The sequence below is a fragment of the Octopus bimaculoides genome, chromosome 23, assembly GCF_046866305.1.
Source record: "Octopus bimaculoides isolate indiv1 chromosome 23, ASM4686630v1, whole genome shotgun sequence".
NCBI classification, from domain to species: Eukaryota; Metazoa; Mollusca; class Cephalopoda; order Octopoda; family Octopodidae; genus Octopus; species Octopus bimaculoides.
The window spans coordinates 20,406,055-20,431,697 of record NC_142950.1 but is presented as its reverse complement, the minus strand read 5'-3'; the positions used below and the strand labels follow the sequence as shown (position 1 = coordinate 20,431,697).

The window sequence follows — 25,643 nt, the reverse complement described above, 5'->3', positions numbered from 1 at the left end:
GGCTCTGAAGACCCCCAAAATGGCCATGATCATTCTCTACACAACAAAGTTTATATATTGGTATTCTGGTTATCAGACTAAGCTTGAGTTTAAACAACAATATATGTATCAGATCTTTTCATTAAATCTAATATATTTAAATGATATTCTAATTTAATCATGTGAAGAAATTTTACTAAAGCCATTTTTGTTTCTCTCTCTTTTTATTCTTTTCCAGAGTGCTGATCAATTTGATGACTAAAACTTTTGAAATGTATGTTACTTCCGCTTAATTTAAGAAAATAACTTTTAGGTATTTAAACTGTGTGGTTGAGAAGTTTAACTTTGCAACCGTTCAGTTCCAGGTTTGATTTTTACTGCATGCTTTTTTGAGTAAATGTTTCCTACTACGATTTATGTGTGTGTGTACACACATACACAAACACACACATGCACAAATTGTTACTGGTCCAAACAAGTAGAAGAAATAAATGAAGTTGAAAATGCACAGAATATGTGTGTGTGTGTGTATAAAAGGAAATGAGATGACAAAGGAATAAACAGTTATCCTATGAACCTCATTAGCTTACAGCTGTTTCTGCTATAAGATGCAGTGGACTCATAGTTTGAAGCCTCAGTAACCCAATGATGAGTCCACTTCATCTTATAGCAGAAACAGTTGTATGCTAATGAAGTTCATAAGATAATCATTTATTCCTTTGTCATCTCATTTTCTTATTACTCCTCTGTACTTGACCATTGTTTCATTCTGAAGCATATGTATATTGAGTTCTATACCAGGTTATTAGTCTTGCAATGCTAAAGCGAAATATATATGTATAATATACAGACAAATGCACTTAACCAGTTTCACATTTGTTGATTTTCAAAGGTGTATATTACGAGGAAAGTGGAACTGTGTTGCAAACTAATTTTTCTGGCCATTGTTCTAAAAATATACATATATTTATACACATATGTTTATGTTTACTAGTCTAAAACCATCACTGTCTCTCTTTATGTCAAAGCATAACTTAGCAATTTGGTAAGCATTGATGAAATAGTACCATTGGATGTGATTGAAATCAGTAAAAAAAAGTCTTTTGTTTAAAAAGAAAAATGGTAATGAACGTGAAACAGACTCAGTTTGTGAGTACTTGTATGTGAACTGAAATTATTTCATAGGATTTTATCAAATATTCTATTTTTATTTGTGTCGGTTGTGTTTTTGGAGGGGAGCTACAGTGATTTTGTTGTTAAATTGACTTTTAGTTCAGCCTTTAACTTCTACTTACCATTTAGTAGAACTAACTATATTTAATCATCAGAGTAGCTAATAACTGGATAGGCATTGCGATTGCCATTTGACATCGGCTTTCTGTGCTGGCATATGTTGAATGAATTGTCACAGTCCATGTCAGTTCTTTTATCAGGGTTATTACCCTCATAAATTGCTTGGAGAACCATGTCTCATTTATTGGGTTCCCAGTTATGTTCTTTTATTTCTTTCCAATATTATTTGAATTAACAAGAAAAGTACTTATATCGTAGTAAATAGTATGACATAAGCGGTATTAATTGCAAAAGGTAAAATATTCACCATCAAAAGAAGCTAAAATTATGTGATCTGGTAGTTCTGGCAGCAGCAGTAGTGGTGATTGTCTGCCGTTGGCAATAGGTATGATGTGCTTTTATGCACCCTAAAACCATATGGAAGTTCTTTTTTCTCTTGGTAAATATTGCAGTGTTTGTGTGTTCTAACACAGCATCCACTTTTAGGTAGTGAATATTCTACGTTTATCATAATGTTTTATTGCTCATCAAGGCAATCCAGCTAAAACAACCCAACCAGCAACATGGTGTACTTCTCCAACACAACAATACCCACTTCTGCTAAATTGACCGAAAATGCTATTTGAGAACTTTGTTGTGAAGTTCTACTGCACTTGCCAAATTCTCCTGATATAGCACTTTGAAATTATCATATTTTATGATCACACTCCAACAGTCTGTGAGGTGTTTTGTTCAACAGCAATATGAAACTGTAAATGTGACTCAATGAATTCTTTGAATCAAGACCCAATGATTTTTATCATCAAGGCATTGACAAGCTAGCAGAACACTAGCAAGGAATCATGAACAATAAGGGAGAATATATTATTGGCTGATTTATTAAAATTGTTGATGAAAAATGACGAAAATAATCGGGTAGGGAGTGAATGAATTTTCTGACAATCTAATACATTTCATATTTGACTTGTTTTCTATGGCCAGATGCCCTTACTATCATCAACCACTAAACAGAGTGTACCAAGTGCATTTTATTACGGCACCGGCACTCGTGAAGTTACCTTGTACCCTGTAAGAGTTAGGAATCCTGTATATTCTATGACATGTTCATATTCTCTTAGACAATGTGTTTGAGAAGGTGAACAGAAGAGAGAGCAATGAAAAAAGAACTAGGACTGATGGTTGAAAGGAACAAGAGCATGATAATAGAAACAGAATGGTTGGGAGTGGGAGAGAGGGCTGGATAGTAATAGAGGTGAATAATGGTAAGAGTAGGTGGCAAACTGGCAGAATCATTAGCATGTCAGACAAAAATGCCAAGCTGCATTTCTTCTAAATCTTTATGTACTGAGTTCTTAACTCTGATGTCAGCTTTGCCATTCATCCCTTTGGAATCAATAAAATAAAGTACCAGTCAAGTATTGGGGTTGACGTAAATGACTTGCTCCCTCCTATCAAAACTGCTGGCATTGAAGTCTGCAGTGTATCGGCATTCCATTCAGGAGTGGGGGAACGATGTGATCTCAGTCACTTGTATACCATGTAAACCATGTCACTGGTGTTATGAGTCCAAGAGCTCAAAAAAATAGTGAAAGTTAATGATGGATATCAATAACAAGTATCAGGTGGGAATGATGATTGACAGCAGAGCAAAGGTGAAGGTAGAGCAAGTATTGGTCAATACGATTAACTAGAACTCTTAAAGGCAGTCCCCCAGCATGGCTGCAGTTCAATAACTAAAAGTAATAAAGACAGAAAAGAAAGTAAATGGGTTAAGAAAATAAAAAGAAGCCAAAAGCAAGACCAAGCATCAACATCAGAGCAACCCTATTTGCAGAAACTCATATTAGGGTTGTGGCATCAACATAAAAATTTATATGAGTTTCTTATATTATTAAAAATAGCAATTTGATAGGCACAGGTACACAAAAACATAGCCAGATTCTTTGTTCTGTCTTGGATGTTGATTTGATTTGCTGGAGAAAGTTTTTCTAGTAATGAGGTGGTCACAGTAACTGGCATGGACGTTTTCATAGCAAACCTCTTTAATGAAAAACATTTGATCTTTGCAAATCTTTTGGCTGTGACTTCTCATATTTTGCAGCTCTGAGTTTGGATAATGACATGATACAGATAATTCTTTATGGTGCTCGTGGTGGCAGTCACAGTAGGTGTTGTTATTGTTGAGTGAGATTACATCCAAACTATCCTCAGTGTTAATGTCATATATTAACTATTTCTCTCTCCCTCTCACATTATGTAAGGAATTTTCTTTTCCATTTCTTTATCAACGGGGGGAAAATGTGCATAAAGGGTTGGGTTTTTTTGTTTAAAGCCTTCTAAGATGAAGAAATATGATTAACATAATAAAGCCTGTTTGAAAATGTTTACACAGAAATAGTTTAAAATGGATTATTCTGGAATTGGTACAGACATAACTGTATGGTAAAGAACTTGGCTTTGTAACCTTATGGTTTTGAATTTGTACTTGCTCTGTAGCACTTTGGCCAAGTGTCTTCTACTATAGCCTCCGGGTAACTAACACATTGTGAGTGAAATTGATAGACAGAAGCTGTATTAGATCCTGCAAGTATTTGTATGTCTGTCTTCCTATCTGTGTTTTGACATTGTTTTGCATGCTTAAAGCATAAAACAATGTTACCATGTTACCATTTAGGCTGTGTTAATGTTTATGTCTACATTAAAATCATGTCTGGCTGTTGTGTGGTTTGTTGTCAAAAAGACCAGGGGAATGTGTGTGTGTGTACACACACATGTATATCATCATCATCATCATTTAATGTCTGTTTTCTATACTGGCATGGGTTGAACAGTTTGACAGGAGTTGGCAAACCAGAGGACTGTACCAAGTTCCATTGTTTTGGCATGTTTTTACAGCTGGATGTCCTTCTTAATGCCAACCACTTTACAGAGTGGACTGGATGCTTTTTTTATGTGGCACTAACACTGGCGAAGTCTGTTTTGGCATGGTTTTTATGGTTGGATGCTCTTCCTACTGCCAACCACATTACAGAGTGGACTGGGTGCTTTTTTACGTGGCACCAACACCGACAAGGTCACCATATTTTCCAGCATACAAATCGATGTAGTATATAGTGTAAACATTCAAACATCGTTACTATCTTTTCTAATCTTACTGCATTTCACTTGGAATTTTTGCTCCTCCAAAGCTGTCTTGGTGTACATAAGTTAACCTACCTCTTTTGATTGTAAATTCTAATCCAAAAATCTCAGCTTATATGCCAGAAAATATGTTATATGTATGGGTAAATGTATGTTAATTTAGTATAAGACCAACTAATGTCTTTGGATGAATGCTGATATTCTGTGCTTCACATAAAAGTAGTGAACTAACAGCTTTGTTGTTTGTTAACATTCACTACCAATAAAATCATCCTCTAGCTCTGCAGTGATGAAGCCAAGTGCAATCCCCTTACTTAGTGTTAGAGATGAGAAGGACATCCAGCTTGTGAAACAATGCCTCAATATGTATTTGTTCAACCCATGCAAGTATGGAAAAAAATGGACGTAAAATAAATGTATTTATATCTATTTACCTGTCTGTCTGTCTGGCTATCTATCTTTTGGTTGATTGATCAGTCAGTATCTATGTATCTGCTTGACAACTGGAGTTGGTGTGTTTATGTCCCTGTAACTTAGCAGTTCAGCAAAAGAGACAAAAAGAATAAGTACCAGTTTTTTTTGTTTTTTTTTAAATGTGCTGGGGTCAATTCATTCAACTGAATGTTCTTCAAGGTAGTGCCCCAGCATGGCCACAGTCTAATGATGGAAACAAGTAAAATGTAGAAGATATATATATATATATATATATATATATATATATATATATATATATATATATATATATATATATATAAACACACACACATACAGAGATAGAAAGACAGTCGAAACAGATAAAACTAAAATAAGATTGAATCAGCTCCCTTACACATCAACAGCAAATACCACTTCACTAGATATGATTAAGAAGGTAAAGAAAAAAACTGCCAGAGAAAAAAATAGAAATTAATAAAACAGACAAACCAAAAAAAGCCATAAAAAACATATATTCTTTAATATTTGAACACTGTCCAAATTTCCTTTTAAAACAGCAAATATTATTTTGGTTTCTTCCTTAATGGATATTAACCAGTCATTAATGTTTCTCAGCAACCTAGATTTACTGCTTCGTACATTTTAAAAAACTAAAAATATTGAAGAATTTTATTCCTGCTCTTATTATTGTTGTTATTACTATTATTAGTCTTTATTTAGATGGACTAAAAATAGAAATCTTTTTTTTGTTTGGTTTTTCTTTTTCTTTTAACTTATGGTAAAGGTAAACTGTTATCAAATTATCATCCATCTTTGAAACTGTTCTTTCTTTCATCTTTTCTTTCGTTCTTTCTTTTGTTTTCTTTTCCTTTTCCCTGATTTCTTCAAGTTTTGATGTTTGGCTCTGATCTGAAAAAAAAAAAAAAATGTGTTGCTACAGTTAGTAGGTTTGATGGTTGGGGTACTACTTTAAGGTTAAGATCAGTATCTTTCTAAGTACATATATATCAGGTTCCCTAAAAAGTAGGAAGGGAGGAGAGGATTAAAAGGGCTTGCAGCCCCCTTAAGCTCCTCCTACCATTAGGAGACAAAGAGAGAGAGAGAAAGGTCATTATGAACATTTTTCTTTATATATCTTTGATATTCTAATAGCATTCTGTGTATCTCACTCAAAACGGATGTACTGTTGAAAGCTACACAACTGCAGTATTTGTTTCAAGAAAGCATTTCTTATAGATGTATAGTGCTAAAAAGTACAGAAAAATATCAGTAACAAACAAAAATTGTCTAGCAGCGGTGGTGGACTAAGAAATGTGGCACATTACTGCACTCGAGAAGACCTGCCCCTCCACAACAGAACTGAAATCCTAAAACCAAGGTGCCATGTAAAAAGCATTGTTGTGGGCACTGGTGCCATGTGAAAAGCACTAGTGCTAGTGCTACATAAAAAGCACTGGTGATGGTGCCATGGAAAAAGTACCCAATACACTCTGTGGAGTGGTTGGCATTAGGAAAGGCATCCATCTCTAGAAACCAAGCCAAAATAGACTATGGAACTTTGTGGCTCTGGCCTTGCCAGCTCCTGTCAAGCCATCTTACTCATGGCAGCATGGAAACGGATGTTAAATGTTGATGATGATGATGATTATCAGTAACAAGCACCCACTAGCAGCTGCATGCTTAGGCATATTTAGCCTCTACTGATATAGAAAAATGAATTAACAAAATCACTAAATAAAAAATATAATTTTTCATACATTTTCTTATATTTGTTTAGATAAACTTTCATGGAACATTCTATTTCGAATTTTAACCCTTTAGCATTCAGATTAGTGGAGGAACATGGCTTAGTGGTTAGGATGTTGAACTCATGATCATAAGATTGTGTTGTGTTCTTGAGCAAAACACTTCATTTCACATTTCTCTAGTACACTCAGCTGGTAAAATGAGTAATCTTGTGATGGACTGGCATCCCATCCAGGGGGGGAGAATATATGCTTCACAGAATCCAGGAAATCAGCTCTATGAGTCTGTATGACTCAGGAAGGATCTCTATCATTTTTATCATTAGCTTTCTGATTATTCTGTCAAATGTAATGTCTTTACATTCACATTGTTTTCAATTAATCATGCATTATCTATCTTGTAGCTTCAAAATTTTGATGATGTGATTTTATTTTTAAAATGACATTGAAGGGTTGGTGTGATAGGCTGGATCTAGCTGGTTTGAACATAAAACAGGTAGAATATTTGGGCTGGATATGACCAGCTTTTAAATGCCAAAGGGTTAAACACCAAACATTTTACCATCATTGGTCAATTTTATTCCCACAAATTACTGGTCAGTTTTATACATGCAACATTCTATGACTATTTGCCAGTTTTATACACCCAATATTCTACAATTATTGACCAGTTTTGTAAATTAGTTGTTTGAAAAGCTCATACATGCATACACACACACATTGTGTGTGTATATATGAAGAGTGGGATTCAGTACAGCTTCTGTCTGCCAGTTTCACCTATAAAACATTAGTTATCTTGAGGCTATAGTGCAAAAAACAGTTACCTGAGATGCCACACTGTGAGACTGAACCCAAAACCATATGGTTGTAAAGCAAACTTCTTAACCCCACTACCATGTGGAATATATTCATAGGCACATAACAATACAATAGAATTTAAAATAATTGGTGAAGATTTTCTTCAATGTTTCAAGAAAGATTGCATAGGTTAAGCCTAGCAAGAGGTAGAGTTTCATTGAATTGAATTGGTTTATTATCGACACACCCCAATGTTTCTATAATAAACCAACTTATATTGGTGTTATATTTATGTCAGATATTGGCTATCTCTAGGTTATTTTAGACCATCAGCTGTATTAATTGCTGCATTGATTTCAAATAATTAACCTAAATTGCCCCATTAATTAAAAAAAAAGTAAATAAAATTAAACTGAAAGCTGGAAAATTATCCAGCTATAAGCATTTTTCAAACATATAAAAGTCCTATTATCATCTTAGAGTGCTGCTACATATCACACATGCACGCACGCACGCACGCACGCACGCACACACAGGAGATATAGGTTGATAATATCATAAATGCATCACTTATATATAAAACATTGTAGATATATACACTCGTTTTATATGACACCATAGGCTCATATATATTGTATAATGCACACACATTATGGTAATGATATATGTACATGCATACATACAGTTTTCCAAACTACAGTACCCCCAAATATATTGTGACTCCAACTGCAACAACCTGTCTAACCCATGCACCAGCATGGAAAGTGGACATATAACTCTAGTGATATTAACTGTGTGTGTATGTGTGTGTCTGTCTTTACATCATGTAATGCTTCTAAACATCACCATCATGCAAGCAATGTCATTCATTTCCAATCTTCAATGACAAACGTGTCTGGCCAAAAGGAAATACTCCCTTACTTAAAAACAGGTGAGGGCTGGTGACAAGAAGTGTATCTGTCCAATGTTTTCTGTCTGACCAGTGGATGTTACAATTAATGATGATGATGATGATGATGATAAGGATGTACCATGATCAAAATTTTAAGAACTTCACTTTGCAATCATGAGGTTTAGGTTTCAATCCCAGTGGGTGGCATCTTGAGAGAATGTGCCCATTTCTGTAACCTTGAGTCAACCCAAGACGTGAGTGAAATTAAATGAGCAGAACCAGTGTGGAGGGTCATCAAATGGACTGTGTCTGTGATTTAAAGGTGCATCCTTGCCACACAGTGTTACACTGGTTCTGTAACGTTAAGGTTACACATCTGTGGAATTCTCAGCCACTTACTACATTGATGAGTAGATAGTTTTAGTTGACTGAACAGCTGAACACTCATCAAAACTGACGGAAATTCAATTACATATGTATTTGTGTGTGCGTGTGCTATAGTGTAAATCGGTGCATCAAGTTACCTCCCCAAAAGCGATATGATTTAGCAGTTTGGTAAATAGTGAGAAATGATTATAAGCTTGAACTAAGTATTGAAGTTGATGTAATAGGCTAAATCTTTAGAAGACAGTGTTCCAGTCCAACCACAATCCAGTGACCAAAGCCAGTGAAAGACTTCAAGAACACCAGCATTATCTATATTCTGGCTTAAAATGCATTTCATCATTCCAATAGATGATGCCGTGACATGGCTGTTGGTGATTTGAGAATTGTTTCCATATCAGACTGCACTGAAAATGACTGTTTTACATGTCAAATACATCCCAAATATATTTGAACGGATGAAAATATTTGTTTGAATACACAAATGTTACATGAAATATTAAGAACAAAGGTAATCCATGGTAATCCTATATAGCTGTTTTGACAATTCAGTGGCTTCTTAATACACACACACACACATATAAATACGCATACATACATACATACATACATATATATATATTTATAGACACACCCACACGCACACATATATAAATACGCATACATACACATATATATATATATATATATGTATATTTATAGACACACACACACACACACACATACACACACACATATTGCAATTGGAACATCCAATGCGGAGTTCCAAACAATCAGAATGGTAAAACATACAAAAGAACCAATGATATAAACTTGTACTCATTGTAATTTCTCCTACATCTACTCTTTATATCACAACTAGTAATAATACTACTGAGTATAATAATTGCTTATTCACTCTGCTGGAAGCAGACTGGATGATGATAATCTATATGGAGCTCTAAGCATAACAATAACAGTCATTTATTTGTACAAACAAGTTAGACCATCTTCTGTCTTTTTCTTGTTTCAGTCATTAGACTGTGTGCAGCCACACTGGGGTACCACCTGGAGGAATTTTTAGTGTTTTAAAGCCTGGTATTTATTTTATCAGTCTCTTTCAATGAACTGATAAGCTATGGGGATGTAAGCACACGAACATCAATTGTCAAGCTGTGGTGAGAGATAAACACATACACAAAAACATGTGCATGCACACACACACATGACAGGCTTTTTTCAGTTTCCCCTCTACCAAATCCACTTACAAGGTTTTGGTTGACTCAAGGCTATAGTAGAAGACATTTGCCCAAGTGGGACTGAAATTGGAACCATGTTGTTGGGAAGCAAACTTCTTACCATACAGCCATGCCTGCATTTATAAAAACATAGACATTTTATGTCCTTGGGTGGGATAATATAAAGTTCATCATACAATCTGACAAGATCTGATGTGTTTTCTTTGTCATGGTTTCTACTGCTGAATGCTCTTTCTAATACCAACCACTGTTCTGGTTGCTTTTGTCATGGCACCAACACTAGTGAGGACACCGTGTAGCTTGCAAATCTAAAATCTCACTTGACCGAGTGGATGTACAGCAGAGAGGGAAAAGGAGCTCTGCTGTACCTAGCATACCTAATCATTTAGATTACCTGTGAACTAAACCCCCATTCTTTGTAGATATATATATATATATATGTGACAGGCTTCTTTCAGTTTCCCACTACCAAATCCAATCACAAGGCTTTGGTTGTCCTGACGCTATAGTAGCAGACACTAGCCCAGAGTGCCACACTGGGACTGAACCCAGAATCATGTGATTGGGGAAACAAGCCTCTTACCACACAGCCACTCCTTTATATTTACGTTTTCATTAAAACTTACCATAGAATGAAATCCAGAACAAAATTTTCCAGGGAATATCTTCAAAAAGTTTGGATTAAAATTTGCATAGTTTTATTTATTCATATTTGTTTTGTTTCTTTTTGTTGTAATATTTAAAAAAAAAAGTCTAAAATGCTTTATTTTTATCAGTTTTTAATATGAAAATATTTATCCTTTTTAGCACATTATATCAGTTGTCCCAGTCAATACCTCACATTTTCATAGCTTCAATTAAGCCATCTCTTATATAATCTTTCACTCAAATTTCTTTTCCTTCTTTTTGTTAATTCTTTATTAATTCCTATTATTGGAGGTTGTGTGCTATTTCACAAAACGCATTCTAAAAGAAAATCTATTTTTGTTTTTGTAATATGTATTTTCTTTTTGTAGATATTTTATTTTGTTGTTGTCATCCTCACTATGACCCCAGAACCACCCTCTGTATATTTAGAATATATGTAATGTTTTGTTTATTAAGAAAGATTATGCTGATATGTCCAAATGAAGCAATTCCATAATAACTGATATGGCTATTACCTTACATTGGGAAAATCATATTAACCTAGAGATTGAAAAGGATATATATATTATAATCTTGGAGTGAAAAGAAACAAAAAAAAGTTTTAAATTTGACATAAAATTGACAGAAATTTGCATTTATACTAAACTAAAACATTTTAGCAGGAATATTTCAATGAATCTCATTTTAAATTCTGACTGGCTTGTAATCATATCAATGAATATTAGACAGTTATGTCTTGTATTGTATATGTGAGTGTGTTTGTGTGTGTGTGCATTCTTTTTCTTTATACTTACGTTTGGATTTAATTCAATGATTTGACATGTTTGTTTTATTTTAACATTTCTTTTTTAATTTTTTATTTTTCCATTGTTATTATAATTTGTTGTATCTGTTCTGTAAAACGGAAATGTCTCTGTGTATGCATATTTCTAAATTGATGTGGTGATGATATTTGTATCAATAAAAATATATAGGTTTTATCAATCTTGAAAGTACACATCATTGTCATCATCATTATCCTCATCATCATGTTCACATTTACTTTCCACACATGCATGACTGGATGCCCTTTTGTTATTGTATTTCTTTTGAGATGCTCTGTGTTTCTTTCAATTAATTTTAAATACAACAAAGAATTTAGTAAAATAACTTAGTTATCATTAAGCTTATGTTAGGAACATAAATTGTGAGTAAAGTTTGGTGGAAGATTTTAATTCAGAATTTTTGAAAACAAGACATTTGTACTACAGAGCCAGAGGCAGTTTCAGCCAGGTTGATATCAAAAGGGTTAATATTCATCTGTTTCCACCCAAGGTGATATTTTCCTATAACCAAACTTTATGTAGGCTGGGAAACAAATGACACCATTTGTATGACAGTAACAATTGCTTACCATCACCATATGATGTGAAGACAAGGAGAGAGAGAGAGAGAGAGAGAGAGAGACAGACAGACAGACAGACAGACAGACAGACACACACACACACACACACACACACACACACACACACACACGCACACACACACACCAGCTTCTTTCAGTTTCTGACCTTCAGATGCACTCATAAGACTTCTGTTGGCTAGGGGCTATTGAAAAAGGCCCTTACTCAAAATGCTATGTAGTGAGACTCATCAGAAGCCTTGTGGCTGGGAAGTGAACTTAATGGCATAGTCAAGTCTGCAAAATAAAAACAGGAGAAGGTGTGTACTCAAGACAGAAGCAAATAACTTTTGGATACACTGTCTGAATGGAAGGACACTTGAGATAATGTAGTCTTAGATATACTGTGCTTGAAAAAAAGGACGTGGTCACGGCTAGAATGCCATTGAATGAAACATAATTTCAGGCTGAAACTTAGCTCTTGTCCTTGCCATCTCATATGGGATGAATTAATGTGAGGGCTGTGTATGGTCACTTATCTTGCAAGAAAAAGTAACAAAATCTCTTTTGGATTACTACTACCCTACTATCTTGAAAAATGAAAGGACACATGAGATAATGTAGTCTTAGATATACTATGCTTGAAACAAATAAGTGGATGTTCACAGCACACCATTGTTTTTGCTGTGTTACATTGGCCTGTGATCCATGAAACTGACAGGTCTTTGACCACCAGACTGACTTCTCTCTCCTCCTATCACCCTTATTATATCCACTTCTCCTAGGCTCTCATTAACCATTATGTCCAATCCTTTCTTCTCAGCACATCAATTGTCTATACTCCTTGTCTATACTCTTCCTGAAGCTGTTGACCTCTTCATGTTCTTGAACAACTGTAACATTAATTGCACAGGTTTTGAAAGATTTAAGAAGACCATGAACATGGCCTCTTCCTCCAGTCTAAGCCATCACCTCCCCCCTCCCTCCCCTCCCCCCTCCCCCTCCTCCCCTCCCCCTCCTCCCCTCCTCCCCTCCTCCCCCTCCTCCCCTCCTCCCCTCCTCCCCTCCTCCCCTCCTCTCCCTCCTCCCCCCCTCATCCCCCTCCTCCCCCTCCTCCTCCTCCATCATCATTTTACATTTGCTTTCCTTGTTGGCAAGGCTTGGATGGGTCATCACAGCTTGAGAATTCTTATTTGAACTTACTGCTCTTGTAGACAGGTCAGCAGACATCTTGCTCATACATTTCATATTTGACTTGGTTTCTATGGCTGGATGATATTTTCCTAATACCAAACGTTGTATAGAATGTATAGGGTGCATTTTGTCATGGTACCAGCTGTACAGAAGTTGTCATGTTTTTCAAGACCAGAGGATCATCTCGACCCCTATGTTGTGTCTGCTCATTTGCCAACCACTTTAGAGTGTAGTGTATTGGGTACATTTAGCTGTAGCATCTGCATTAATGCAGTTCCTCTGTACCCCACAAAAACCCTCACTACTTTAAGATGTGCTTATCTGTTCAGGACAACATGACAGGGAAAGTGAATAAGAGAGACAGAGGGATGACAGAAGAATGAAGATCCATGCTGTGTGTGTGTGTGTGTGTGTGTGTATTCAAACACATACACACTGAAGCGGGTGATTATGCTTAAATAAAAGATATGAACTCTATGCCATATTTTGAGTATTATCTTCTACTTTGATTTTCAGAAATCTGAATATCCACCCCTATGTACCTCTGACCTTATACCTGGCACTGTGCATCTCTCATACATTGCCTATACTTCACATTGCCTATTCTGTTTTCTGTTGCATCTACCTTGCCTCCACCCCACCAAAAATATCCCAAAACAACAAACTGATATTCACTGTTGACCATGCCTCTACTCACATACCCTATTCACTGCATTCATCTCTGTTTCCATCGCTATCCAGCTGCCACTTGTTTACGCTCTTGTGAACTTACCTACCTGTCCACCCTATCTGATCCTCTGGACCACTTCTCTTATAATTATCTTCCTGTAACTTGATCACCTCTCTTTTACCAACTGGGATAACCATATATTTCCTCTACAGCAAGACACCTCTTTTGATCACTTTATCATACTTTAACCTCTCATTACCTGACATAAAACCACCTTCCTTGCTACTACCCTCCTACCTCAGTTCAACGGTCTTGTGATCTTACTACTGCTGGTGCCTTATAACAAGTACCCAGTAAACCCTGTGTGAAGAAGTTAGCTTTAGGAAGGCCATCCAGCTGTAGAAACCATACCAAAGCAAACTTTAGAGCTTGGCACAGCCTCCTGGTTCATTAAATGTCAAACCATCAACACATGCCAGCATGGAAAAATGATGATGATGATTATATATATATATGTGTGTGTGTGTGTGTGTATTAATATGTACAATGATGGTGATATATATGTAAATATAAATGTAAACATATATATGCACACGATGATGATGATGCATGTATGTGTGTGTGTATATATATATATATATATATATATATATATTACAATATATTACTCAGTGAACTTGAAACCCCTGTTTAGCCATATCTGTTCCACTGTCTCTTTGATTGTCATATTAATTTCTCATATTGACACTAGGCCAAGGGTCTCGTAGATTAAATCGGCCCCAATACTTGTCGATCCCAGTATGTGACTGACATTTTATTATTTTATTGATCCCACAGTTGAACTGAGAATGTAAAGGGCCCATAACTAAACACTGCAAGGCGCATTTTTTTTTTTTTTAATATTTTCTGTAGCTGCTGTTTTACCAATTCTAGCAATCCAATGCCTTTAAATGTCTTATTGACATTGATTATCGTTGGTTTAGGTGGTAGGAGGGGAGAGAAATTGACTGTGCACCACTCACTGCATTTGGAAATGGAGTGAAAGAGGGAGGGCTGCACAACTCTGCAGTTCACTGGAATGGAAGTAAGTGTGCTCACTCGGATGAGAGAGAGTGATAGGGAGGGCGTTATGTTGTTGTTTGTTTAGTCCCAGTTCAACTCTGATCAAAGGCTTGGAAAGGCGTAACCATGCCATGTGTTTTAGGGTTGGGTATGTGCGTAGTATATATATATATATATATATATATATATATATATATATGAATATATTATCCAATTTATCTTTTTTATTTTTTATTTTGAGACTGGAATGTGTTTTGAGGGAGATTTGGCTGCTATTGCTAGCCAACTGAGTAATTGGTGGATGCTTTTATCTCTGGTGCTACTAGGTATTGATGTAAGAAAAGAGCTGTCCTTGTGCCTCACTGGGTTATAGACGTAGATACATAGGAAGGTAAGATTAGATAGGGAGACAAAGGGAGAGAGAAAGTGGTGATGGGTAGATGCAGTTTCTGCATGTCACTGCAGCAGGAACGAAGAGAGAGAGAGAGAGATCGTGTTATGGGTGGAGTGAGTAAAGAAAAATTTCTTTTAATCTCACTGGGTTTAAGAGAAAATTTAAAACGCAATTTCCTGCCTCAGAGGAAATTTTCATGATTGTGATCAATGACAAGAACTCTGTTCCCTGTTTAGTCATCGTTGATGCGTTGTCTTCCCCCTTTTTTTATGATGCAGCATTAAAAAATATATGGCTTTAAGCCAATTGCCATTCAAATTTCTTGATCCAGGTTTAATATGACTGCAAGTTGTTGATGGTGCTGTTGTTGTTTAACCCCATGTCATTCTTAATTCAACAGATGTATGATTAAAGGCCTTCCAGCCAAGGCCATCCTGTCTTCTTTTTCTTTTGCTTCTTTCCATGGCATACAAGTTTATCCAAATTTACAAACTATTTTAAAATAACTTAATGTTCTGCTTGTTTCAATCATTGGATTGTGGCCAAACTGGAGTGCCATCTTGCAAGGCTTCAGTCAATCACATCAACTCTTGTATTTATGTTTTTAAGTCTGGCATTTATTCTATTAGCTCCTATTTTGTCAAACTCTGCTGAGTTAAAGGAGATGTAAACAAAGAAAATCTGAGTCTTATGAAAGCATGACAAAGGACTGAGACGCCTGGTGCATTGCTGTACTCAAGAACACTTGTCTGTCACAGCAGAATTGATACCAGTACTGGTGCCATGTTAAAAGCAACATCACATAAAGACAAGGTACAGAGAGAGAGAGAGAGAGAGAGAGAGAGAGAGAGAGAGAGAGAGAGAAACAAACACACATACACACACACACACACACACACACACATGCACATGCACACACACATGAGTTTTCATACAGTTTCCTTTTGTATGTGTGTGTGTGTGTGTGTGTGTAACATGAAATGTAAACAATCTGTGTCATTGTTTTTCATGAAATTATTTGAGTCAAATGGTGAGGTTATATTTATGTTTCCCTATTAAAACATTGTCCTGTAGCTCTGCACATTTAAAAACATGTGGAATAAAAAAAATCCCTTGCCCAAAAAAACAGGTAAGAGTTAGCAACAGAAATAGATGTTAAATAGTATCACAGTAATAAATCTTCATTGAAAACAAGCTAGTATCATCATCATCATCATCATCATCGTTTAACGTCCGCTTTCCATGCTAGCATGGGTTGGACGATTTGACTGAGGACTGGTGAAACCGGATGGCAACACCAGGCTCCAGTCTGATTTGGCAGAGTTTCTACAGCTGGATGCCCTTCCTAACGCCAACCACTCAGAGAGTGTAGTGGGTGCTTTTACGTGTCACCCGCACGAAAACGGCCACGCTCGAAATGGTGTCTTTTATGTGCCACCCGCACAAGCCAGTCCAGGGGCACTGGCAACGATCTCGCTCGAAAATCCTACAGGAGCCAGTCAGGCGGTACTGGCAACGGCCACGCTCAAAATGGTGCATCTCATGTGCCACCCGCACAAGAACCAGTCCAGGGGCACTGGCAACGATCTTACTTGGCTTGCCGGGTCTTCTCACGCACAGCCCATTTCCAAAGGTCTCGGTCCATAGTCATCGCCTCGGTGAGGCCCAATGTACGAAGGTCTTGCCTCACCACCTCAGCCCAGGTCTTCCTGGGCCTACCTCTTCCACGGGTTCCCTCAACTGTTAGGGTGTGGCACTTTTTCACGCAGCTATCCTCCTCCATTCTCACCACATGTCCATACCAGCGCAATCGTCTCTCTTGCACGCCACAACTGATGGAAATATGAAAGTAAAATAAGCAGTTTACACACACACACACACACACACACACACACACACATACCTTGGGTAAGTGTCTTCTACTATAGCTCCAGGCTTGTCAAAGGCTTGTCAGTAAATTTGGTGGACAGAAACTGAAAGTAGCTTGTTATGTGTGTGTGTGTGTGTGTTTTACTGTCTCCATGCCTTAACATCATGTGGTAGTTGGAAGTGAATATGCAAGCAGGGTCCTTTGTTCACAATTTTTCATTAAGAACATGTCTGGTCATGGGAAAATAGTATCTCATTTGGAAATAGGTGATGGTTGGCATCAGGAAAGGCATCTGGTTATCGAAAGATCTGATTTCACAAAATTCCATCTGACCTATGCAAGTACAGAAAAGTGGATGTTAAAACGATGTTATATATATATCTTTTATCTTTTGAAGAATTTTAGTCTTTTTAAGCCTGGTACTTATTCTATCAGTCCCTTTTGCTGAACTGTTAAGTTATGAGGACGTAAACACATCAACACCAGTTGTCAAGTGGTGGTGGGGGACAAACATAGACCCAAAGGCACACACACACATATACAACAGGCTTCTTTCAGTGTCTATCTACCAAACTTGCTCACAATGCTTTGGTCAGCCTGAGGCTATAGCAGGAGACACTTGCCCAAGGTGCCATGCAGTGGGACTGAGCCCAAAATCATGTGGTTGGGAAGCAAACTTCTTACCACATGGCCATGCCTGTTCCTATATATATATATATATATATATATATATATATATATATATACATATCTCATCATCATTTTAATGCTTACTTTTCCGTGCTTGTTCAAGTCAGATGAAATTTCTTGAAACAGATTTTCTATTGTTGGATGCTTTTTATGTCACCAATACTTGTTTCCAAGTAAGGTAATATTTCTCTTGGTCCTTTGAACACACTAAAGACTGCATATAAATGACACTGCATATATGACAGTAACATTTGTTTACAATCAGCACACACATCTGCTCAGTTTCTGCTTACCATGTCCTCTCACAATATGTTGTTAGTTGGCCCAGGACTGTGACAGAAGACACTTGCCCTTGGTGCTGCTCACCAGGAGTGAGCTCAAATCCATATGGTTTTGAAGCAAACTTTTCAACCACATGATCAATTTATAAAAAGAAAAATAATGAAATTGTAAATTCAATTGTGTAGGGAGCTTAAAAATCAAAAAGCAAAAATGCCCTTAATCGCAACCTGTTTGTAATTTTCAGTTCTGATTGCTGCATTTCTTGGTATGTTTATACTTTTCCTACAGTGTGGAGTTGGGCCCTTAATGTTGTTTGACAAATGTATGGATCATCCTCTGATAATCTCCTGTGTTGTTTCTATAACATATTATCATCCATTGATGTCTTCTGCAGATTACACACAGAAAAAAAAATAGAAAAGAAAAAAACAAAACCTACTTTAAGTAGTTAATTCATGTTGATCATGTTATAAATACATACTGATAAATATAGATAAATACACATATTTACTGATATTTTTTCCATCAAAATATATTTGAAAATATCAATTTTATAAAAAAAAAAAAAAGTTTCAGTTTCTTTTAAAACAAAATATTCATGTTTTTTCCTTTTTGAGACAAATTTTTTTAATGCTTTTAAAGTATTTTTTATAAATCTACCTACAAAACAATAATTATAATAAAACTATAATTTAATTATTTCCACCCCCTATTATTTATTGGTAGGACATTAAAAATAAAATGATAAATGAATAAACAAATCACAATAAATCTGAAGTTATCCCATGAATATTTTAAATATAAACAGATATGTCTTTGATCAGATATTTATTCTCTCCCTCTATCTATCTGTCTGTTTGTCTGTCTCTGCCTCTCTCTCTCTCTCTCTTTCTCTCTCTCTCTCTCTCTCTTTCTCTCTCTCTCTCTCTCTCTCTCTCTCTCTCTCTCTCTCTCTCTCTTTCTCTCTCTCTCTCTCTCTCTTTCTCTCTCTCTCTCTCTCTCAATGTTTTTAAACCAAATAATAATACCTCCAGAAATTCTTAGAATGTCTTCTGATCAGAAAATTCTCTCTTTTCATTGATTGGCTGACAAAGTAATATTGTAGTTCTTTAGATTCTTGAAACGATAAGGCTAACGCAGGATTGGCCTAGTTATTTCTCTGCACCATCACCACCACCATCAACATCATCCATCATCTCTCTATTTCATCTACACTACAGGGACAAATCAATAGCTAGATACTATCATCTCTACAGGCTAAAGTGTCAACAACAGCTAAAAGTAAATTTGTTTTTTGTTTTTGTTTGTTTTTTTTAGTTCTTTCTAACTGCCTAAATTGGAATCCTTGCACTTTTCATATCAGAGTATGTAATTTGCTTTCTACCCGGCAATGCATGTTGTTAGTCAACTTTTAATGGTGAACTGAATCTAGAGTTACATTTTTCTTTTTTACTTTCTTGTTTCTTTTTTTTTTCCTTTTGAATGTTCTTGGCTCTCATTTTGAGTTTTTAGCCGAAATCTGATAACGCTATTATCATTTCATTTCTGACTCCATCTAAAAGTTATCATTTCATTTTAGGAATTTTCTTTAAACCTTTCCGGATTCTGTGCCATTGGCAGCATTATGTGTATTGGATTTTACATAAAATCTATCTGGTTCCTTCTAGTTGTCAATAAGTTTAATCTGTTATACTTCACAGCTGAAGGCAAAGTCTCTGAAATATATCTAATACAACATATAATCTGGTTTAATTGTAAATCTTAAGTTTTTCAAATTCTCACTTGCTGTTGGAAAGATGATCTTAATCCTGTAATCATCCACTTTCACACCATCAGCTTGCCTTCTGGTGCCTTTAGCACAGGCGTGGACAATCTTTTTCAAGAAGCAGGCTGCATGAGACGTGGCTTGTCATGTTGTGGGCTGCACTACTAAAAAGATTAAAGGTAATTTTTTTGTTAGGCATACCATTCAGAAAATCCCGTGGGTTGCAGTTTTGCCCGTGGCTGCTTTAGCAAATCCCAATATGTTATCTGTTTAAATTTTAAATCCTAAATTTTCTCAATTCTCACTTGCTGTAAGATGATCTCAATCCAGTAATCATGCAGTTTAACCTCACCAACTGACGTTTTAGTGTCTTTAGCAGATCCCTACACATAATCTCTTTTAATTTTAAATCCTAAGGCTTTCAGAAAGGTAGTTTTAATCTGTCAGTCATTCTGTTACAAGTATTTAGACTGAAGTCACCCTTTGCCAATCTCAGTTTAAAAAAAATGAGCATCTTTAAGTTTTACTGTTAATGACCTAATCTTTCTGAGTCAGTTATTTATTAAAGGGACTCTCTGAATAGGATAATAGAGTAAGATTCATTCTGTTGTGCCAGTGTAACATTACATAATTGCTGTTGTTAGTGGTAAGTTACTATTATCCAGGTGTGAAAGTGGTGAGCTGAGCATCAGAATAATCACCTTGCTATGTGTGTTCAAGCTCTTTACATTTTGAGTTCAAATCTCACCAGGGTCAACTTTGTCTTTCAAGGTCAGTAAAATAAAATACTTGTGAAGTACTGAGGTTGATGGTGTCTACTGTCCTCTCCTGAAAATTGCCAGTTATGTACCGAGTGTATTAAGCAATGAAAGAACTTCATTATGGACACTTGACCTGCTGGAAATCCCAGTCTATATCTTTGAAAAGAAGGACAAGTTGAATACTGTGATCATGTGTTTATTGTATATTGGAAAAAAAGACAAATTGGTCGTAGTTTCATTGCTTTCAGTGGCAGGAACAGTCAGGACTAAGCCTGGGATTCAACAACAACTACTACTACTACTACTGGTGAAGATGACTGGCAAGAAATAGCAACATCAACAGTAAATGTGTACTGTTGGGGTTGGCCCTTAATTAGGAGTTTCTGTTAATTAGGAATTCTTATTTCCCTGAAAGAAATTGATTTTGATATACAAATATACTAGCTCAATAAAAATGTCATCATAGGTCTGACCTAGGGTTAAACAACCACAGTAATAATGAAGATGGTAGATGAAATTAGTGGTGGTGGTGGTGGTGGTTGGTAATGGGTGAAAAAGTCAGTTAAGGAAGTTGTAAATGAAGTTCAGGCACAAGAGGTGAGGAGGTAGGATGGAGACATAAATTCTAATGTTTCAGTCAAGATTCTTCTTTATCATCACCATCACCATTTTCATCGTCATCTTCATTACCACCAACAGCATTTTGCGTTTATTTTTTCACACTAGCATCAATTGGACAGTTTTTTCTGAGGCTGTGTTTTATAGCCAGATGTCCTTCCTGTTGCCAAAACTTATAGCCACTTTGTATGACATAAAGCAGGGATGCAGTTGGCCTTTTTCTAAAACTGGGATTTACAAATTTTTCAGAGTGAGAAAGAGAGAATGAGATTAAAAAAAAAATTTATAAATGGGGTCCCTGATTGAAACACAAGAACCTATGGACTTGCTCAGACTTGTAAATTATACTATTAGAAATAATGAGTTCATATCTTGCTATTGTTGTTATTTTATGTCCTGGAGGCTTTTTTTTTTCTTTATTTTTTTCTTTCAAATTTCTAACCTCATGCAAAATTTATAAAGACAAATCTGTCAGAAAAGACTCTTGTAGTCATTCAAAACTTTTTGATGTTCTTTTTTGTCTTTATCCATTTCTATATTTTTCTCCTTTTCTTCTTCTTCCTTCTCTCCTCCTCATTTTCTTTATACCCTTCTCCTCAAGTAAAAGCAATTTTGTAGACATAAGGAAAAAAATAATTCACAGCCCAAGAGTCTTTGGAGAAGCACATCAGATGAAAAGACTAAAACAAATGCTGTTGCCGATCCTAATGATGGTATTTCCTTGTAAGAGATGTTTTGGTTCTCATTCTTCTCATCATCAATCTTCTACCTATTACATCATTACACTTGTTTCTTTTGTTTTTTTTTTTGTTAAATGGTCTTATTTGATGTAAGATGGGGGTTATTTATCATCTACATTACCTTTTGTCAGCATTCTTGCTTTCTCTTCCTCTCTCTCATTCTCTCTCTCACACACACACTTTGACACACATGCATGTGCACACTCACACACACACATACATAATCACTCATACACACATGAATCTGCACGCACACACACACACTCACTGATACACTCATGCACCTAAGCTCACACATGCATGTGTGCATGCACATATGCACATACAGATATACTCACTGTTACACTCATGCACACAAGCTCACACACACACACACACATCCACACTCACATGTGCTCACTCACATGCATTTCTCGTACTCACACTCACAAATACACTTTTCTTCATTCCTCTCAATATCTTTTACCTTTTCTTTCATTTCTTTCTCCCCCATCACCATTTCTAATTTCTCTCTCCCCTCTCTGTCTCTTTCTCATTCTGCTAGTATTTCCATCTCTCTCTCTCTCTCTCCATTGTTTCCTGGTAGAATCATCTTCCACAAGAGTGTCAAAAAACAACAGTAACACTACATTGGTGTTATCAATCAACGCAATAACAAGGTGAGGCGAGAGAGGGAGAGAGAAAGAGAAACACAGACAGTCAGAAGCAATTGCTTGTTCAAAACTTTCCAATGCTCTGTTCCATTCTCCCCATCTCCAATCTTCCAGCTACAAAAACAAAAATTGCTCTTCCTCTCCATTATCTTATACTCTCTCTTTTCCTCTTGATTCCTTTTCCTCCTTTCTCTCCTTTTCTCTCCCTGTTCCTTCTCCCTTCTTTTCTTTTCTCTGCCATGCCTTTTCTTGCACAGCTTGTTGTGGTAGCGTCACAGTACAGTTTGAATAATAATAATAATAATAATAAGAAGAAGAAGAAGACAAAAAAGGGTTGCTGCTGCTGCTGCGACTGTCGCCTATATCAGCAGCTAAAACGTTACTTCCCCTCCACCACATTTCTCTCTCTCCACTCCCTTTTATTGATCTAAGTGTTCACTATTTGTTAATGGTAAAATTACTAAGTTGATTCTTTACTCATTCATCGTCACATGTGGAATACAGTTTCAAATAAAGAAATGGAGGTTGAGAAGGAGATACAGAGAGTTAGAGAAAAGAGAGACAGACAGAGGTAGAGAGGTGGGAGAGAGACTAGATTTCTATGGTAATCTGTGGTTCCAACAAATTTCTTTTGTTTCAAAAGTTGGCATTGATTGTTTTTTTCTTTCTTTCTCAGATTGTTGATGTTGTGTCTTAAAACTGACCAACAGGGAAAGGAATTATTTTGGCAATAATAATAATAATAATAAAATTTGCTTTTCTTTCTTTCTCCATTTCTCCCTCCCTCTCTCTCTTTGTAAATTACTTTACCTTTTTTCTTCCTTATGTTTTTTTTTGTATCAATTTTCCATATGAATATTATTGAAGTGTTTCAAGGAAATTAATTGCAGAGTCTAAATATTTGAGAAATTTGAAATATTCTTTGGATTTTTTTGCTTTTTGTTTATATTATATTACATCTAAATAGCATGATATTATTTATCTATTGATTAATTGATTATTTATATATATATATATATATATATATATATATATATATATATATATATATACATATATATATACACACACAAACACATACTCATCTACCCACTTATATCCCTCTCCCGTACACATTCATTTTAGCTTGATGACACCCGATTTAATTTCAAAAGGAAATGTAGTTTAATTTAAGAAAAGATATATACACACAAAAAGGTATAAAATATTTTTTAAATAAATTAAATCTTTAAAAAAAATTTTGCTTTTTAATTGAAAATTTTTGTGTAAGAAACAATGTTAAACTTTACTAGATAAAAATAAATAAATGTATAAATAAATATATATTAGAGGTTAGGGAAGGAATGAAAATTAACAATAAACACAACCTGGTTAATTAGACGATTCTATTTCCATTCATCCCATTCTCCCATGCATAGTTATATGTGGAGCAATTGATAATTCGATGAGGTTTCCATTTGGTCGGTGTTTATTTTGCTTTTAGGGTATGCACTTCATCACCTTCTTTTCTTTGCTCCCTTTTTTGCACACACATGCACATTCTACTAATTCCATTCCATTCCATTCCACCATCACTGCTGCCATCACTGCCACTGCCACCACCACCACCACCTCCACCACCACCACCTTCATTGAGGACCATTTCCACGGCATCATCTTGCAGAGCCCAGTGTGACTGACAGATATGAGTTTGATGATGGATGCCAGTTCTAGTCAAGTTGACATGCATATTTTAGCCTGGAGAAGAAATTGTAGACCAACAAAGATTACAAGTTATTTCCTAAATCAAATCTTTCCATCATAATTCCTCAGTCTTACCCCCACCCAACATAGAAATTCATTTTCTTTTTATTTCTTTCATTATTATTAATAATATCAATTATCATTTTTTGAGACTCAAATTGATATAGCTGGTATTTTTATTGCATGCATGTGTGATATTTATTTTTGTTAGTCTTTAACAGAAAAAAAAAAAAGAAGACATCTTTATATATTATCATATTTTATTTTTATTTTCCTCGCTCTATTTGCCTCGACTAAACTTCCCGATATTTTGGTCCTCGCTGTTCGTCTATTTTGTTTCTAGCGAGCAGAAAAGTGATTCCGTTCTGCTGGGATGTTTGGAACATGCCGCATTATTTAATTCTCAGCTTCAGTGTATGACTATGTAAGAAAGAAAGACAGACTGAGAACAATAGAGAGGGGAGGCAAAAACAAAAACAACTGCTAGCACTATCACTAAAAACAAACAAAAAGAAATCAAACAACTATAACAAAAAAAAAAAAATCAATCTCCCAAAACACAGTCAGTAAAAAGGGTTAATTGGAATTTCTATAAAATCATTGTTGTTATTGTTGTCAACATTATCCCTGTTGTTGTTGCTGTTATTACTACTACTATTTCTTCCGCTGCTACTATTCTCATCATTGTTATTGTTGATGGTGTTGTTTGTTATTGTTGGTGATGGTGTTGTTGTTCAGGTATTGTAATTTAGAAGTAAATAACTATCTAACGAACTAACTACCTACCTAACCAAATATCTAATCAGCGTGGAACCGTTTGGAAAGTGTTTATATTCCTGCAAATATGGAAGAAATAATGAAATAACACAAAAATATCTCCAAACCACAACAACCTGCTTCAAAACAAACAAACAAACAAACAAACAAACAAATAAGACAGAAACAAAAACACCACCTTCCATTCCTCTTCCCCCACCCTGAAAAGTATCCACCCCTTCAAAAAAAAAAACAAAAAAATGGTTTTACAACCGAATTACGATGATGGATTTACCACTCAGCCGATCCTATCATGATGCAATATGTGGATTGTTTGTTGCATCAATGTATTTCATGAAACCAGAGAATAGGGGTCGCCCAAGAAAATCCAGACCCATTTCTAGGGTAGAGCCGGTATGTAAATGGGAGTCTTTCCACTTCCATTTCTTTTTCTTCCTTTCTTCCATCTGCCCTTTCATTGCTTAACAAACCACGTTTTTTTACTTCTGCT

The 25,643-nt window shown here is 35.7% G+C and overlaps 1 protein-coding gene across 1 annotated transcript in view; it reads left to right on the top strand.

The window, feature by feature from the left end:
- Positions 1-25,643, top strand: part of LOC106879044 (multiple PDZ domain protein) — an 862,020-nt gene that overhangs the window by 323,133 nt on the left and 513,244 nt on the right. The window contains exon 5 of the mRNA XM_089340722.1: positions 25,358-25,546. Coding sequence (XP_089196848.1) covers positions 25,358-25,546 — 189 coding nt within the window. The remainder of the gene's footprint in view (positions 1-25,357; positions 25,547-25,643) is intronic.